This window comes from Gymnoscopelus microlampas (assembly GCF_963454915.1).
Source record: "Gymnoscopelus microlampas genome assembly, chromosome: 13".
Taxonomy (NCBI): domain Eukaryota; kingdom Metazoa; phylum Chordata; class Actinopteri; order Myctophiformes; family Myctophidae; genus Gymnoscopelus; species Gymnoscopelus microlampas.
The window spans coordinates 40,289,369-40,309,703 of NC_139950.1; the positions used below are offsets into that span (position 1 = coordinate 40,289,369).

The 20,335-nt window shown below is 44.3% G+C and overlaps 1 protein-coding gene across 1 annotated transcript in view; it reads left to right on the forward strand.

The window, feature by feature from the left end:
* LOC311059253 (signal-induced proliferation-associated 1-like protein 2) overlaps positions 1–20,335 on the forward strand; it is a 120,443-nt gene that overhangs the window by 36,184 nt on the left and 63,924 nt on the right. The window contains 4 exon segments of the mRNA XM_084076994.1: positions 6,281–6,650; positions 6,653–8,053; positions 12,146–12,279; positions 14,726–14,914. Of these exon segments, the coding sequence (XP_083933120.1) occupies positions 6,581–6,650; positions 6,653–8,053; positions 12,146–12,279; positions 14,726–14,914 (1,794 nt within the window). The 5' untranslated portion in view covers positions 6,281–6,580.

A 20,335-nucleotide genomic window follows, 5' to 3' on the forward strand; every position in this document is an offset into this window, starting at 1 on the left:
CATAGAGTGTGTCGTTTCAAGAAATGTATACTTTCAGCAGTGTCATTGCCCATTAAAAGCACAATGCATTTTGACACCTTTAACAAACACTAAGGTTCTGATTGATTAATTCAGGGTTTAAGAATGCATAAAACAGCTCTGTCTCCAGAGTGACCATATTGAAATGCCATTAACTAACTGTTCACAGTGAGTTGAGAACATGTATAATAGTGCTCCTGACAGAAAATATAACAAAACTGTACCCGTGATGGGAATATATATATATATATTTTTTTTTTCACAGCACCTCCTACAATTACCACAGTGCAAATTAAGATATTTTGAAAGGTCACAGTTCAATAGACTTCCTGGTGAGATAAGTTAAGCTATTCAGAATGACTGCTATCATTGTTACCAGATGCAGGAATCATTGCCAAACAAAAAGCACACGTTTTATTTTCTTTTGTAAAAAAAAAAGGAGCTATAATGACAAACCTCAAGTCTCCCCATTGCCTAATTTGCTACCATCTCTTGTGGATTAGACGTGATACTATAGCATCTTAATTTGACAGATAATAGGACAACTAGACTATTAGCAAGCTACAATGTTAGAAACATTTGAAGCACTGAATCTCAAAACAAAAGGACAATATATTACGCAGTGCTTCTCAAACATCATTCCACATATTTCATGTCAAGGACTCCCAAATTGATGTATATATTTGCCCCATTTGAAAATATTTTGGGCCAGGGACCCGTATATGGGAATATTTGTAAAAATGTGTCAAGATTTTGAGATTGTGCCCTGTTTGAGCTTGTCGATATCTGAAAAATGATATTGGTCTTAAATGTTTAAACAGTTCCTCATTTTGCTGGGAACCCCCTGGAACCCAATCATGGACCCCTGGTGGTTCCCAGACCCCACTTTGAGAACCAGTGATATAACGGTATTGGATGTCTCCTCTCCCATATCTAAATGGACATTTTGGTCACCTTATTAATGAACAAAAGCTCCGTAGCTTCATTACTCTAGTGTGATGTAGTCTAGTGAGGTTGTCACGGGGATGAGATCATGCTTTGCCTCCCCTGGCCCAGTGGGCAGGCCTGTCTGTCGCTGACAGTAGCGGGGACTCATCTCGGGATGGTGGACGACACATCTTCACTTTTATGACAGCGTATTAATATCTGCGCAGCCAGCCCTTTAATCAGGCCACAATGTCAAAGGATTATTTTAAGACCTTGGCAGAACCTCTGTGCCTCTCCTCTCTGGATGAAACCAAGATGAAAGCCAGGCGTTCTGACAAGCAGAGACAGAAAATGAGTTCATCACTGTAATTAGGCGCGCACCCCCTCCTTTTTCTCTGCCTCCAAATCACCCCGTCCCCGTCCCCCGTCCCCCCCCATTCACTCGGCCTTGTGTCTTAAACACCTATAATGGCTATACATTACTCCAGTAATAAAGGGGCTGTTAGCAAAGCAGACCGCCTACCTTCCATCTGCCGCCTCCCTCGTACATACATCCACAAAGGAGCAAGCAGGAAACAGCCTCCCCCAGGTCATGGAGAAAGATAGATTTCGCTGACCAAGTAGCGTGGACGCACTCCCGTCAGAGGGGGGAGGGGGTGGGGGGTGTCGGTGGAGAGAGGGACGTAGCACAACTGTGTTCATTAATCACTGTCTGCAGTGAAAGTAGCTTGCACGAGGCTGGGGGTGGGGGTGGGGGACCCAGACACGGACCACCATGCTCACTGGTTTGGTTTGGTTTAGCACTGGCCTGTGCCCAGTGTGAAATAAGGGGGCGCCTCACCTTTCTTTGACCCTCTAGTATAGCGCTGACAGGGTGGACAAGTATGATCATAAACAGAAACTCTGTCTCTCTCCCCCTCATCCTCACTCCTTTTTTGGTTGCTTTGAAAACCACCATCTGTGGGAGAGCGAGAGAGAATGGCTGCAAGACCGGAACTGGAACACAATCAGACCGTGTCAGTCTCCGTGAAAAGGCTGTCACAATAGTGAGTCTTTTCGTGGATTATGGATTCATTTAGAAATAGTATACTGTCAAAATGGTCACAAATTGTCAGAAATGTTCAAAAATAGCCAAAATAACGCATGTGTTGTAAGCTTTTAGATTTGCCTTTTCTCTATACGTCATACAACCAAGTATATACTGTAGGGCTTAAGCGGTTAAGCTGTGGATCTTGGCAATGACTTTATAGACTTACTATACTTCAAATGTCTTGTTTTTGTTGTCATGCGTTGCGAGTACGTCAACTGCCCTGTTCTGCTTTGTTCTGAGTCTTCTCAGTCATCTGTAAAAAGCCTCCGTGACAGAATGTTGCCATTGATAAAGGTATTTGCACAGGTGGCACTTTTTTGCTAGCATTGCACTTTGGCCTTGCTCTAAATCTGGGTGTGAAAGCAGGGTTCAGTTCAGTCATGGTTTGACAGCGTGGGTGTGTTGTTGGTCACCACCAGACAGCCATTGCTCTTCTCTTTGCTCCGTGCCTTTGAGAGACGTCTCAATGGGATCTCATTCTTGTACAGAGAGGCCAAGAATAAAGGTGTTGCAGTTAGGAGTCCTTAGTTATTTTACTGCCAAATATTCATTATATTCTGTAATGGATGAGCGGTTGAATTGTGTCAGAACTGCAGGAATGTTCACTGTTAATACTGCTATTAAAACTGATAAGCCTGTGCCGCTTTCCTTTATTGCTAATAGCACTCTTAAAACTGTAATTCATGCTTTGCATTGAAAATTGCCAGCTGGTGAACGTGTGCTGCAGGGGCCATATTCATAAAACATCTAAGGCTAAAAGTAGCTCCTATAACTGGCCGAGTGAGATGGTGATTAACATTAAAACAGTAGAAAATCACAAGTACTTAAATCTCCCCAGCTGTAAATGTAATTGAAAGTCTTGTGTTGCTTACAAGCTAAACTGTTGCTAATACGCAGATTGGGTCCCAGAGATTTACTCTCAGAGTTACAGAGTCACGCAAGGGTCCATTTGCACCCCTTGTGGGCCGGACCAGAGGTTGAGAAACACTGCACTAGGCTAGAAATCATAGACTGGCCTCTAAGTACTTTGTGCCTATTTCACCCGCGCAACCTCGGTCAAAGCCGGGAACCCAGTTAGTTTCTTACAAAGGTTCTGGCAGTGGGATCTCACACAGTGTCATAATTGTTGGTTGCTTATGCTTAATTTAGTCTCATGGTGATTCGTGATGCAGTGTGGCTTGTCCATCGCCTATTTTCTGCAAGCGACACCGTCGTATAACAAGCTATATTCAGGCTTTAGTGTCTGAGGTGGAGAGTTTCAGTAGCATGCTGTGAAAATACACTGCTTATTATGTTGTACGTAGTTCGTACTTGTGATAATAGAGGTTCAGGTACTATTTATGAACACAAGTCTCTTCTATATCAAAAATAATTGAGAGACAATATGCTCTTGACAATATCATAGAGACATTTTTCTGGAGCTGCTGCATTGACTTGGAATGGAATACCAACGTTGTGAGCACAGAAACAGCATTACTGGGGTATTGTATGTGGTTGTGTATGTGGTTGCATTTTCTGTTGATGTCAATCTAATGAAGTGAACATAAATAAGGCCAATTAGTAGAGCTAAACGCGAACCATGGATGTCACTATATTCTGATGGATTGTGTTTGTATAGCCAGCATTCTAGCCTTAAAGGGGAACAGCTTTGATATTCTACATTACACAACACTCATTTAGATATCATTTCCCTGATATAATAGGAGACAAATAGATAGTATTATTCAGAACAATCCCAATTGTTCTATTGTGTATTCACACAATGATTCTCTCTCTCTCTCTCTCTCTCTCTCTCTCTCTCTCTCTCTCTCTCTCTCTCTCTCTCTCTCTCTCTCTCTCTCTCTCTCTCTCTCTCTCTCTCTCTCTCTCTCTCTCTGTCTTGCTGTCCTATACAAGCGTTTTGTAAAATACCCTGTCACTCCAGATCATGTCCTTGTGAATATGAACCCATACAGCCCGTGGTCACAACCTTCAATTTCTTGGAACACGCTAAAATACTCAGGTTTCTACACAACCCCACCCTTCACTCTTTCAGAAATATACAGTGTATATTTTATTTCTGTTCTTTGATATGAGACAAAGGAACTATATAGACCTTGTATCATTGCTCATGCTCTCTGAAGGACAGAGAGAGAGAGAGAGAGAGAGAGAGAGAGAGAGAGAGAGAGACGGAAACTGGTTGGACTGTGGGGTTGTTTGCCAATAGACCTACTTGAGACAGTATTATTACATTTTAGGTCATGCAGTTCTGTCCTTGAACTGTTATTTGGCCCAGGCTTGGGCCAATACTTTATTACAGCGATGCTTCAGACGTGTCCCGTATGTTGGTCTAGTCTGGCTTCTTGTTAATCTTCATGTGACCCACATTTTCACCCTGACATTGTTTATCCTTTTTTCTTAGTAAATGACTTAAGAAATGTAAACATGGCCTGCAGTAGTCTGTTAATCATGTCTATGATGCCGAGGTTCAGTCAAGGACAGGCTGACGTAAGCTAGCTGAAGCCCGGGGAGACGGACTGAGTCAGTCTACACACAGAGCACAGACGTCCGGTTCAACATGAAGTCTTTTTTCATGTTAGCTTACAGTGTAGCCTACAGTGAGCAAGGATTCTGACTCTTCAGTGATGAAAACCCACATAAATTCTGCACTGGGTTCACTCTGTGATGTTGAAGGTCCCCTCAACAATGGAAAAACTCGCCTGAATATGATGTATGAGCAAAATGGCCGCCATGGGAATATGGTCAATACCTTATGATGTTATCCCATGACTGCAGCACCAGGAGAGTTGAGGCAGAACGCCAGCTCTGCTGCGGAACAAGAAAAACCCATTTAGGTCAACGCATGAAGGCTCATGGTGACTACTGTGTCACAGTGTGGTGTGATATGCCGTGCAACAGCGTGTCAGTGTTTAGGGACATCTTTGCAGGCCCAGGTCTTAACATCACACCATCCCAAGAGGTGGGATTTTGGATACTGGGAAGTGTGTGTGTGCCGCGTCTTTGAATTTGAAATGTTATAAGTTGAATTATTGAATGCGTGGATTGTTATCCGAGATCCACATGGAAGCCACGCTGTTATTAGACCCTCTCTTGTTTTATTAAACTAAGCTATGTGACCAAAGCTTCACCTCAAATGTATATATTATGTGCAGATGGTCTGCAGCGGCATTAGTTATGGATAAATATGGAAACCCTGGGAGTTTGCTGCCTGTGTGTGACATATGAAAACCTCCCCAGAGGGAGCGAGACTGTGTGTTGTATCAAGGACGTGCCCATCAGGGTTTTCAACCTCAGCGCCTCAGGTTAATGAACGTATAGCTGCTGATTTCAGCCTTTTGTCCTGAGGAGCTGGCTGTTATTATTTACATTCCCCAGCTGACGAAGGGTGGGGGATGTTAACTTGTTAATGTAATGGTTTCCCTGTCTTATCATAGTGAAGCCGTTTTCCGGTAAAACTGTTCTGCTGATAAAGCCATTATACGTTGTGTTAAGCCAGCCTGTTATCTGTGTTAACAAAGATAGTGCTGCGCCGGTATGGAATTCAGATATACAAAGGTTTTGTGTATATATAACAATAATTGTACTTCAGAGAAGCTCTGTAATGCAGCTGTTATTGTTTTTGTTTAGCTTTTTTAGACAGTTTTTGGAACAGAAAGGACATTCACAATGTTAAGTATTGAATGTTTACTGTGCCTTATTACCTTTCATCCTAACCAACTTACAACAGATTGCATTTCATTGAATACGCATAAACTAATATTCCTGTATGGTTTGTGGATGTGATGAGGCGACAAGCCGTTGGAACAGATCTACATCTAAACACATAAACGAACATCTGCCTCTTGTTGCTGGTACTAGCTCCATCACCATCTGTTATAGTATTGTTGGAATGACCATGGAAACTATCTCATTATAAGCTCATAACAGCACGCACTCACCGCTAAAGTAGTAAGCTGTATATAATGCCATGCTTTGAATAGCTATGGTTACTACAGCCCACTGTATCCCTTATTCTATACCCCTGGGAGCCTTTAAAAAGATTGGAGAACAAAAGTACAGATAATTTAGGTCAATAATAATAAAACATTTCTTATAGCTGAACTTGACTTTGTGTTAACAGCTTGTTTTGAAGGAAAACTCCATGACGCTTCTCCTCTTTTGTGTATAGAATGCTCAGTTTCAGTGTTGTCCGCCTGCCCCTCTTTGCCTGCTAACGTGTCTCCTGTCTTTGTTTCTGTCCCACAGATCCAATGGGTCCAGCTGTCCCCCTGAATTAGCAGAGTGCTGTGAAAGGAGAACGCACTCCGCTGTGCTTCAACACTTCTCAGACACTTGTCCTTGACACCCAAATGGTGCGCGTCTGTCGTCGTGCCAGCGGCCCTCTGTGAGTTATGGACTTGTGACAACGGTCGGTCCACTGACTCAGGAGAAAGGACCCCCCCCCCCCCCCTCCCCCCTCCCCCCCTTGACACCGATGAGCGACTTGCATCATGTAAAGACGAGGGGTGCTGAGTGTCTGCTCCACAAAGAGTCCGCCGACAGGATATGAGTATTTTGAGCCCTGTGACAGACAACAAATCAAACGTCGTGGGAAACGCGGTGAGGCCCAGAGAGGCCCCAACCCCAACGCCATGCAGCCAGAGGAGCTGTTCAGCAGGAAACTCAAAGCCCTGAACGGGAGCATGGGACCACCGGCCTTCGGCGCACAGGGGACGTCTGACGGCGGGGGGAAAACTAACGGCGCGCCGGCCATGCCTAAGATGGGCGTCCGAGCCCGGGTGACCGACTGGCCCCCCAGGAAGGACGGATGGGACGGTCGGCCCTCACCAAACTACCAGAGTGTCATAACATCCTTTCAGAACGGTCAGCAAGACGAGCTACTGGAGCAAAGCGAGCCGGTCTCCCTGGACTCGGATTACTCGGACGATAAGTACACGCTGAGCGACCTCCTCAGCCACTCCCCGCTGAAGGGCCTCCACCCCATCCGTCAGCGCAGCAACAGCGACGTCACCATAAGTGACATCGACTCGGAGGACGTCATGGACCAGAACGCCGTCAACCCGAACACGGGGGCCTCGCTGCACCGAGAATATGGCAGCACGTCCTCTATCGACCGGCAGGGTCTGGGGACCGGGGACGGCTTCTTCACCATGCTCAGGGGCTACCGGGTGGACACCATGGACCACCGTAGTGTTCCCCCTTTGGGGTTCCCCGAACTGCTGCGTTACGACACGGCCCTCTCCCCCAGTCTGCAGACGGCAGCCCAAATCGCCCGGGGCGAGATAGTCCACATCGCGGGCTACGACTACATAGACAGCTCGCTCCTCTATAGCCGGGAGAGGGAGAAGTCTTTCATGAGGCGGCTCAAGTCGGACTCATCCGAAACGTCTCTGTTTCGGAAACTGCGCACCATCAAGAGCGAGAGCGACGCCCTGCGCCTCTCGATGGAAGAGGACAGGCGACCGCTCAGCTTTCAAAAATGCTTCGCCCACTACGACGTCCAGAGCGTCCTCTTCAACATCAGCGAAGCCGTGGCGAGCAGAGCCACTCTGAGCCAGAGGAAAAACACCACCACGGGGGCCTCGGCCGCCTCTGCCGGAGCTGGAGTGGCGTGCATGCCCGGCGCCGACGGGGGGGTGTCGGTATGTAGCCCTCCCGTGTTCGAGTCCCCGCTGGGTAGCAGGGAGGACCTGAACCCGAAGGAGAACCTTGACGCCGACGAGGGCGACGGGAAGAGCAGCAGCTTGGTGCAGAACTGCCCGCACTTCCGCAACGAGATCGGCGGCGAGGGCGAGCGGAGGATCTCCCTCTCAAGAGCCAACAGTGCCAACTACTCCGGCGGAGGGGAGAGCTGCTCCTTCGAGTCGTCCCTGAGCTCCCACTGCACCAACGCCGGCGTGTCTGTCCTGGAGGTGCCGAGGGAGAACCAGCCCATCCACAGGGAGAAGGTCAAACGCTACATCATCGAGCACATTGACCTGGGAGCATACTACTACCATAAATTCTTCTACGGAAAAGGTGAGTTATTGGGAGGCTGTGCACCCTCAGAGACGATGGGTAGGTGATACAGGGAGGGTATGAATGACACATTGTTGAGGGGGTATGAATGACACATTGTTGAGGATTATCACCGTCTACAGGCTAATAAATCCTAATCGCTCTGTTTTCACTTCGAAACAATACCGCCGTATTGTGAGGGAGAGCTCATACAGAGTGGAACAGCTCCTCCTCAAATTTCCTGACGGCCCAGTTATTTTAGTAGTGCTAGATGATATAAGGGTCCGGACAATAGAGCACTTGTGTCGGGTGTGAGGGTGTGCCTTTCACTTCCTCAGGAGGAGACGAGTGTCCGTGTCCTCCTTGCGATATCGCCCTCAGCCCCGTAGACGCTGTGATCAGTCAAGTGCGAGGTGAGTCGGGGGTGTGTGTTGCAGCTGTCCCCCGAGGGGGACGTTGGAGCGTGAGCACCCCTCACATGAAACTACGAGAGGTCAGCAAAACCATGCCAAGGTCCCAGCACTCCTCATTAAAAAGACCCAGCGGTCCGACTCTGGGAACGCCATGTGGGCCCTGACCCATCGGCACCGTGAATGCGTAGCTGTTGTTCCCCCCTGTCTACTGTGTGTCTCTCTGTGTCTCCCGGTTCATGGTGTATTGGGTTACCCGTTCTTAAGTGCTCCCAAAAAGAAAAACAGCTGCTTCACCTTTCACATTGAGAAATTCTTCACAACACTGGACAGTGTTTAACCACGTGAACCCTAGCATCCCTATTCTGGGGGAACCTTTGGCGAAAATAGAAGATCTAATAGTAGATCAGCTATTTTCGGTGAAGATATTTAGTGTGCAGCGAAAACAGGAGGGGGCCTTGTATTGGGAATCCCTTGGGAATTCAGTCAACTAAGTATAGAATTTAAGTGGTTAAACACTGGATGTGAGCTTGATTGCAAACCCTCTTGAGTCTTGATGTCTCGATCCACTCACGGAGAATGAGTCAGTTACAGATCTAGTATGTATTTTGTTTATTCAATACCAATGACTGTATTGAGAGAACACGTTAGATTTTAGGTCTCAGGGCACTTTTACTTTGAATTTGCAGAATGATTTTCACATTTTATTTACACAATGTTTTATGTAGTCTTTTTTATTTTATTTTCACAGGAATTTTACAATGAAGTTATTGAATATCGATACAAAATATCCGCTGATCGGCCTTAAAAAAAACGTATTGGTCAGAAAAGTATTTTTTTCCCCACAAAAACAACCACTGGTTATCAGTGTTATCTATTGTCTCTGGTAGTGTACATAATAACATTGAATTGATGGTTTATGCAGGACGATGTATAACTGAAATGCTGCTTTTCAAATGCCTTTTGATGCAATTTTAGATTATGCCTTTTTCCCCACTGTACAAACTATTGATTTAGGCCTTGACCTTTTTTCCTATAGGTGTTTTATTGAACAGACAGGTCTGTCATCACCTCTGCACACACTCTCACACACACACACACACACACACACACACACACACACACACACACATGTAGCGTCTCCAGTTTATGGCAGGCTTTTATCACTCTGAACTGAACTTTGATCCTATTGATTTCCTAAAGGCCTCTTCTGTCCCCCATGGCTACAGGAGAGAGAGCATCTCTAGGCTGCTGTGATGGAGGCGGTGTAAAATGCACGCCATCCCACATACCATGTATGGTCATATATACAATGCAATGTCCGTCCGGCCGTTGGGAATGCGTGCCTGTTTGGAACAGGACGATTGCTTGGTTCCCAATATTGCTACTGCCAGCGTCGCCAGGGGGCCGTGCCTGTTCGGAGCGCGTGGTAATTTGGAACGGGTGGCCATTTTAGAGCAGGCCGATCGCTTGGCCCCTGGAAGTGCTGAGTGCAGCATTGTCGAGAAGCGTGGTATGGCTGCATTCTCCAGAATTGCTTTCACTCAACACAGCTCTCCCTTTTGTCCCGCAGAAATGCACCCGCCACGTGTGAGGTCGATCGGATGAACGGGTTCTCGAAAAATGCATAGGACAATCATACAGACAAACAGAGATTCTATGAATTATATTCTATATACTGTACATACATTGAGTGTCTAGGATGCATGTCATAGAGAGGTAGAGAGAGGATATGACAGTAAGACAAAATGGCACCATGTTTTCTAGATGGGAGCAGAGCTGGCTATACAAAACACTCAACCAGTCTGATTTAAACCACCGCAGTTGATTAATTAACAATTAATCAACCATTCAAAGTAGCAGATCTCTCTCTCTCTGGATGTTGTAGATCGGTTATTTTCAGCGAGCGACAGCATCGTTTGACAACATATAAATCAGGCTTTAGGATGCCTAGAGGCCCCTGTGCATAGTATTATGCACCCTGCCTACACCATGTGACCTTCCGCCTCACGGAGCATTTCCCATCAGCCCCAGTGTGCCTGACAAGCCTCGCATTCCTCAAATACTTTGTCCATATTTTCGCTGCTACGGTTCATATATTATTCATGTCGATATGCCCTCCACCCCATTGTTGAGAGGGTACACTGATACCAGCCAGTGTATTGACATGGCACGCCCCGGATGGGGCCTGGCCCCTCTTTTTGGAAGTCTGAGATGCTTTCAGATCGTCTGTGCCCCGAATCCCCTGGTGAGGTTTTCTTTTGTTGTGGGCTGTCTGAATCCTGGGGTCTTTCTCCCTGGCTTTAGCCTGGATTATAGGGCTGTTTGCTTTAGACACCGCTGTGCCTACGCAAAGCCCTGCTCCTGTCCATGCCCCCCCTCTCCTATGCTATGCACACACCCGGTGCACTCTCACTCCTGGATAGTTGAAGAGAAAGGGAGCAAACAGGTTTATTTTCATCCCATTGTCAATTGACTGTAATGTATGTCTTGTCCTATCTCGGTTATCTCGGTTTCACAGATATCAGCGACCATCAGAAGGCTTACACAGAAAAGTCCTCACTCAATCCATACATTTGTGCAAACATTGAGGATTTTACTTTTGTACAACATTGTCTGTCTGTCTGTCTGTCTGTCTGTCTGTCTGTCTGTCTGTCTGTCTGTAGACACTTCAGAATCTGAATAACTGATGAAGTGTTACAGTACGTATTAAAGCTGTGATTGAATAACAAATCAAATAGAGTGCTTTCATGTTGATAAGCGCTGCATCTGAACAAATGTCACACTGTAAAAACCTTTAACAAATCCTCAGATCCTAAATGAAATGAGCATTACCTCCTTTTTCTATGTCCTAATGGCTTGTTCTTTTAAATGTTGTTGCCATAACAAAAGAAAACGAGGTCAAATCAGCCACAGGAGGGGGGCTTCTAATCTGAAGTGGAACCCCACTGCTCTCCGTAATCAGGGATCAACAAATCTGCCAGAGGACAGGGCCAGGCGTCTTGAAACCATTTGATTAAAAGTGCTTTTAATCATTTATCAATTATAAGAATCTCTGTCTGTCTGTCTTTCTGACTTTCACATACGTATCACGATAACCTTTCATCCGATCGATTTCACACTTGCCGGGTATATTGCTGAGGACCTAGGGGAGAGCCGCGTCGAGTGTGAAGTCGATTGGATGAGCGGTTCTCGAGAACGCTGCAGCGGCCATTCTTCGGTGTCCGAGAACGCTGCAAGCAGCCATACCGCGGCCGGTTCTCGACAACGCAAATGGGCACGTGTTACAAACAGACACGCACTCTGAATGGGCACGCCCCCAACAACGCTGCAAATAGCAATAGCGGGAGCGAAGAAACCGCACAATTCTGGACGGAATGCGCATACCAGGCGGGCACACCCTGAATGGGCACTGCAAGGGGAGGCACACATAGAATTTTAGAGATGGTCATTTGATAGATAACTGATCACAGATCCTTGTTCTTTATCTTCCAGCATTACAGTGTGCTCTGTTTTATGGTTAATTTTCACAGCTCCATAATATTTTTATGAACCTGAGTTTCTTTTCTCATATCAGTGAACTGGATTTCTCAATATTAAATCCCACGTACAAGGTCATGTTTTTTTGTGTGTGTGGTCTTTTTTTCATGAGATGATTTCCTCCATGTTTGTTTAATTCTAAGCGGACTTGTTCTCCCTGCAGAGCATCAGAACTATTTTGGGGTAGATGAGAACCTGGGCCCAGTGGCAGTCAGCATCCGCAGGGAGAAACTGGAAGAGGGGAAGGAGAAAGATGGAATGCAGCACAACTACCGGGTCACCTTCAGAACCAGCCAGGTAAATTGTGTTCTAATTATGCTCTACTTTCACTGCTGTTGTGTGTTTATAAGGAAATAAACAACAACATATAACAAAGGTTAACCACTTTCAACCTGGCATTCCTCTTTTGAGCATGTCATTATAGCCAAAACAGAATAAGCAAAAATAGCAAATATACAAGCTCACATCGTTTGGCATTGCGTACAGCTTGTACTGTACATTTGCTATTTTCCTAAGTACTTTTCAATTTAGACCTGAGGCCGATTCTAAAAACTTCTAAATTGTGACTTCAAAAATGTTTTGTTTTTTAGTTTTTGCTATAATATAGCAAAAACAAAAATATGTTGTTATGTTAATGTTACGCAAAGGGGTTCCTGGATTGAAAGGTATAACAACAAATAGGTGTCCCAGGTCTAAATGGGTTAAGCGCTTTATTAATCCTAGTTTAATCAGTTTATTTATCCTTATTTCTTTATTAATAAATCTAAACTGAAGATGTGACTGTGTATACACCATCAAATCCTTTAAACCTGCCATGTACCTCTCTCTCCCCTGACTCCCTCTGACCTTCTATATTCTCCATCTCAATAAAGGCATTTATAAAAAAAAGTGGGACTGGACTGCCCTTCCTTCCCCTCTGGTTATTAAAAATAGATTTCAGTAGTTTCGTCCGCTCACTGCGAGAGGAAACGGTAGCTGGTGGTGATTTCGTCTTATTATAACCTGCGCTCCCAGCTCCGCTGGAGAATAAGCTCTCAAAGGACAATATTGCTGGTAGAGATGGAAATCTAATCCTACCTGGGTTTTGGACTGGCACTGGTTTAGGTTAAGCTCAACAGCAGATCTTGGTTAAGCAGTGCAAGAGTGCAGGAATGTTTAAGGAGTACCGAAAAAACAACAAGTGGTGACTTCTCTCTCTCTTTTCTCCTTTCTCCTCTCCCCTCCCTCCCCTTTCTCCTCTCTCTCTCCTTTGTGGTTAAATTAAAGAGGTCAGTGGTTTGGAGCTGTGTGACTCAGTCAGTCAGTCATGCAAACACTGATGCAGTCTATCAGAGGGTCGGTCTGATACAGTAGTTCACCAACACATCACACGTACGTGGACAAGCAACACGTACGTGGACAAGCAGCACGCACGTGCGAGTGCACACGCAGGCACATACAGTAAAATGGCAGTAAATCACGTACAGTATAGCCTCGACACACACACACACACACACCCAAACAGTCGGTCCCTCATGTGCAGAAAGCTCCCATTGATTGATGCCGGGTGGTCGTATCCTCTGAATAATTCAGGTGAGACAGATGCACCAGGCAGAGAAATGTCACTGATATTAAATGCCAGTCTTGGTTTGAAGCACCGCTCTCCAGATAAAGGCGTGTTATCTGGGTCATGCTAGCCCTGCGAGTAACACCGCATACAGTGTTTCAACTCCCCAATCACTAGAAAGTCTATCTGCATGAACTCATGCAAATCTCTCTCTCTCTCTCTCTCGGCCCTCCCCTCCTCCCCGAGACTGGAAACTAGTCTGCCTTTCAGCGTGCATCTCTGTCAGAGAGCCATTGACTATGCTTGCAAACATGCCCATAGGCTTTGCAGACACACTATGAAATTATTTACGGAAACGTGGCGGAGTGTGCTGTAGCACGGGGGGGGTTCATGAAGAAAATCTGAAGCGGTTCAGATCAACTATTACTGACACATTCATGGTCTGAACAGTAAAATGCTGCTTAACACCGTCTGTACAGTTAGCCCAGCTCAATTATTTATCAGATGAGTGCCTAATGTTGTCCGGTGGAGCCAGTAATGGCACTATTGGCCTAAATAATATCTCATGAGGATGTTATGACTGCATTGTATCAGCCTACTGTACATATCTGCCTTGTGTGATCCATGTTGTGCCTTATTATTCAGCATTTTTGGAACGCAATGCACCCTATTGAAACACCAATTTGTAGGTTTTATGTCTGTTGTCTAATGAGGTAATTGCAACATGTCCGAACTACAATAGAGATGGCGATGCATCTGATGTCAAATCTGGTGCACCGTCTGCTTTGGCATTGCCACCTACTGTACAGTATCAAGTGTCCTAACCGACACTGGGGTCTAAATTTCATAATGGAAGAGTAGGGAAAACAACCACTGCAGATATGTAGGTGTATTGTATAAACATACAGTATCAGCCACACACACAGATGGTTAAAATAACATTGTATTCATTAAAATACATTTTGAAGATTTAAATAAATGAAATAATGAAATAATAAATAAATAAATGAGATTTAAATTAAAGTAAAATAAGAATACTTTTGTTCATTAAGTCAACAACTTACTGACTGTGACACAGGGGTGCAAGGACAGTAGAACCTTGGATACTTTACAAAGGAACATTACCAGTCATGCAATAGGCAGTATATGTAGGTATAATTAACGGAATCAATCTTCACATTCTGTCTGTCCTCATAGCTCACAACGCTCCGTGGGGCCATCCTAGAAGATGCTGTTCCGTCCACAGCGAGACACGGTACAGCCCGGGGACTGCCACTAAAGGAGGTGCTGGAGTATGTGATCCCTGAGCTCAATATCCAGTGTCTACGGCTGGCCCTCAATTCCCCAAAGGTCCCGGAACAGCTCCTCAAGCTGGACGAGCAAGGGGTGAGTAACACCATGTTGGCTCGTAGCGTTCACGTGGATTTATTGTGACCACAGACTGTACGTCATCTTATCAGCATCCCAGACAAAATGTCCATGTCTCTGCAAAAACATTTGTCGTGAACTATGGTTTGACATCTTAGATCGTTCAGTTGGACAGCACCACTTACAGCCGTCTACAAGCCGGTCCACTTATTGTCAGTTCTGACAGAGTTCTCAGTGTCCGAAATGATGAGCCACGTAGCTTTTGGTACAACGATAACAGATACCAATATTACATACAAAATAAAGGTACGGTCAGGGCGTTTTTTAAATGGGCCTCAAGTCTAAATGGGTTAACAGAAACATACATTGTCTGACATAGTTCATGGCTTCTTCGTCACAGACTCAATTCAACTCAAAGTCTGACAAGGTAGCTAATCATGATTTTAACTGCTTTCCACTGCAGAGGATGACAGGAGTTTAACATGTAGGACGGGCCAAGGTGTACCGCCAGGGTGACTCTCTGGTGTGTTTGTAGGACATTATCCTTTGTCTGGGTCATGGCATAATGTCTAAGAATTTTGGCTGAGCACAGCCCTCCTACTCATTCCCACAGTTTCACATATTGGATGCTGCCGCATACAACCTGGTTCAAGGGCACCTTGTTGGGTTCCTGGGTGGTTTTGAATCCACAATCTAGCAATAAGGAGTCTCCTTTCGCTAAACCCTAATTGATGGAGGTATTTCGATCTATTGGTGTACTTCGAAAAAATGTACATCATCTGTAGGATAACACTACTGGGGCAAAGCTTATGTTGGGATGGCAGGAGCCGGCGTGCCATCTGCGGGGTGCCTGTCAACACTGCTTAAGATATTCACTGCCTCCCAGGTGGACGCAAAGGACAAGCCAATATCACACTTAAATAGAATCAATATGAATGCCTGGCTCACAGTAGTGGCCATCGATTTCTCTGACATGCTTTTTCTGCTGAAAGGACACTCAGATACAGACTCAGTATAACATCTATTTTCACAACGTATTTCATCAGGGAGCAGCCGAGTTGATATCATGCCTGGATGGCTGAGGACGCCATCTTCTATTATCCTTTGTTTCAATGTAACGGTAATGGAAATGAGAGATAAAGCTACTCTCCATATTCACAGTACAGTAGAAGAATATTCATTAATTGTATGATCTTAAGCCCTTTAATTTCTCATCGAGCGAAATAGCAAGATGGAAAAGTGTGTGTGTGTGTGTGTGTGTGTTACTGTAGAGCTTGTCTAACTATCAGAGAATCGCTGGATTATTAACGTAATTGCATTCGTTAGCTTGGCCCATCCCTCTGTCTGACAAGGGACAGGCTCTTATAATGGAATGTGTCAACTATGTCCCTCTTGTACGTCCAGATCTTTTTAACACACTGCTACTCCCTCTCTCTCTCACACACACACACACACATGCTCACATGCCCACTGTAAGCGAGTTTAGTGACCATCCTTAGCGGATCTGGATGACAGCCTTTCTAACTCACAATCCCAAAGCCAATTATCTGCATCAATCAGCTCCACACGTGGTTCGAGGAAGGTCTGTCTGCTAGACCCTGCTGTACTGTATGTGGTTCATGTTTTATGTAGTCACTGTCGGGCACAAACCTTGTATGTCAGAGAAACATTACATATCAGTAAATTGGAAAAAAAAGAACCTGTGTTTCAATGGATCCAGAAAGAACCTGTGTTTCAATGGATCCAGTGTAGTTATTATTTTGGTCACAAACTCTTTATAAGACAGTAATTTTCATTGGTTAAATATTTATAAAACCCACATACAGACTTAATCACTTTCAACCTGTCGTTCCTATTTTGGACATGTCATTTTTCATAGAAAAATGGATTCTTGCGATTTACAAGCTCACAGTGTGTCGCTTCGCAATGCATTGTGAGCTTGCAGACCGGCTATTTTTGAACGCCGTCATACGACAAAGTATAATCAAGGGCATTAATTTATGGAAAAAGATGAAGTATGGATATACACGTTTTTCATGATGTGAGGGTTTGCTCATCATAGTGAACAACTATTCTCCCATCATGACTACGACATGAGAGGCTGTCTGGACTGATACTTGACAACCTGAGACATGGAGAGAAATGAGCGTGGAGTGGAATTCATCTGTGAAACCTGGAGCTCTTTGTGAACGAGCTATGGAGGAGGCGAGACTTGAAGCCGTTCCAACTGGCACTTTACCTCAGAGACCTAAAAACCAAACACCCCGTAGCCGCCAGTCTTATATTTGCACATTGGTATTTTCGTATACGCTTCTGTTTTAATCATTAATGCAATGCCGACGTGCCAGTGTCAGGCACCCCATAATCTAAAGTTTTGGGCCAAGCTTTCAGCACCCGGCTAATGTGTTTGTGTGGGGAAGTTGACATTCGACAGGAAGAATTCTTAGATCTCATAAAGCGATGAGAACATGAGAGTGCTTTGGCAGACCTATTTAGTTTGAGTATGGAATTCAGCTCCGAAACTTAACTGAACTGTGTGTGTGTATTGCATGCATATTATACCCGTGCAAGAGCATGTGTGCATGCCAAGTCGTTCTCCGAGGCCAGGGAAAAGAAAGGACACCTGCTGAGTGAGATGTTCCTGGAGCGATTATGGTCCACAGTCGCCATGAACCAGCTCTGCACAGATGCCCCCCCCCCCCCCCCAAAAAAGAAGCGTAATAGATTACTGTGTTGTAATGGTCCATGACTGTAACAAGAGCACATGGCATGTGTGGATGTATTTTAGATCACATTTTAGATTGGTGTGAAATGGCTACATACTGGACTGCACTGGGAAAAGCATTTGGCAGGTAATCAGATTTTGAGATGTGATTTTAGATGGCGAGCCATAGAAATCGCAGAGAATGGCACCGACCAGAACATCTGTTAAGACAATTCAAAAGCTGGAAGAATGACAGAATGATTGTCATCTGAATAGTAACACATTTCACCAAATATGTTAAGCTGTCAAAGATTTTGGATTGTGGTACAAAAGCAATCAAAGATCAGTGGTGATTGTACTACAGGTTCAGGGGAATACTCCCAATATGACACCACTCTGTGGCTGTTATGTTATGTTATATATAAATGTTTTGTTGTGTTTTTTTAGATTTCTTTTTTTGTATTTTTATGTTTTATTTCATATAGATCAGTGCAGAATTACAGGAAACACGGGACATAGAGACAGAAGAGATGTGAGAGACAAGTCGGGTCAGATTCGAACCCGGGTCCTATTTTGCAATAGCGTAATATTGGTCTGTTCTGCTCGTGGTTGCAGTTCGGAATCGGGTGCCTGATTGGAGTGGGTTGGTTCTGGATAACCGCTCATCCGGTCAACCGCTCAACTTTACACTCAAGACAGCACTTCACTGGGTCCTTAGCAGTACAAGTGTGGGATCAATTGGATGAGCGTTTATCAAGTTATGCAGAGTTGTCAGACGAGCCTAAACATGACCAAACGTGCATACAAACACACATACACACATACACACATACATACATACATACATACATACATACATACATACATACATACATACAGAGATTCCTGGAATTTATAGATAGCCCACAGAGTCTATTTTGGCACGTTGCTGCATACCAACCTAAAGTACAGCCATCACAATAGATATCTGCACGAAGTAGTACAAACAGCAGGCAGGGTTTAGGAGGAGTGTTTGTGGCCTCGGGGGTTGTGCTGTATGGGCACACACTGCAGTACAGACAAAAGTCAGTGATGTTGTGTAACACACTTGGCTCAGGACACTGCTGTATCTCTGAGGTTTTGTCTCGGCGCTGTCCAAAGGGACCGCCGTTCCCATTTCTCTCTCCCCTCATTAGGTCCCTTTCCATATCCATACTATATAAAGTCCACTTAGGTTTTTCATTATGGAGGGCAGGTTTCCACTGCCTCCAGGCAGCAATGGACACAGAGAGGATGAGGGAGAGAATGGAGTACAGAGAGAAAACGGTCAGCTTATATCCAGCTCTTCAGACTGCCATACAATAAGTCCATTAGATGGGATCTTTGCGTTTCTTATAATGATATAATGGCCACTTCCCCTTCTCCCATATTCTTTATCCTGTGGTGCTGAGCCGAACTACATCATCAAAAGCACTTCAGAGAATATCAGGCAAATCATCCTATATTGAATTAGGCTTATGTGGCTTTCACATTTCAATGTTAACGGGTGCGATTCCCAAGTCCCAAGAGGTGACATATTACGTCATGTCCCACTCGCGTTTCACGGTTATCGGGTGCGAATTCACACATTTTGTGACACGCCCATATATGGAGACCACTGGAAACTGGATGTTCTGGTTGTGAAGAACATCTACAGTAGTGGCAAAAATACACTCATTAGGAAAGTATACAAATAAGTGGATAGTCTAAGTACAAAGTAATTACTGAGTATGTACAAAAAGTTGACTTTATAGCTTTATTTTACAGTCCTAATACTGTACATGTTTAGTACACATAATGTAAGAAATAACTACCATGATGACAGAAGATGGTGCATCGTACTTTATCATATCCATGAACCAAAGATTATGTATAATTAGAAAGTTATTTCCTGGTACTTGTTTCTTACTTGGTGTATGCTAAACATGTATTAGAACTATAAAATAAAGCCATGCACATTTCCCAATAAATACCAAGCACTTTCTTAGTATATCCTATACCTATAGTATACCTTTATATCGTTGGATATAACACATTTCATGTAAGTGCAAATGTACAGTGACAAATAACAGCAATTTAATAGTACTGTGTTCCAAAAATAAAAGAGTCCATGCAGGCATTTTAATCATTATGGTTACCAAGCGTAAACGTAGCTATAACTAAATCATACTATAACCAATACAGAGCAACCTCCCTGACAGAATGCTTGGATTAGTTTGTTTGTTTTTGGAACACATTTCAACTTCTGATTAAGTGATTTGTGAAACAAAAAATCTATGGGATTTTTGAATGGGAAAATGTTGCAGGGGGTGAGGTTTTCATGTACTTACTGTACTAGTACATTTCTTATTTGTACTTTCCTGAAAAAACTATTACAATTTAGATTCCATAATTTCCATGGACATATTATCCATTTGTTGTGGTCCTATTAACTATATTTAATTATAGAGATTTGATTGCCGTCTACTATCACTGTAATTATGTGGTAAGTGGAAGACAGTAAAATAAAGGGTAAAAAAAATAAAAATGGTAAATGGCGCCTGTAATTTGCATCCAAAGCGCTTTACATTGACCCATTAACAAACAATTAATACACCAACAGCAAACCATGCAAGGCACTATAACCACCAATCAGGAGCAGTGTAGGGGTTCAGTTTCTTGCTCAAGGACACTTCCACACTAACCCAGGGGGAACCAGGCATTGAACTTGGAACCTT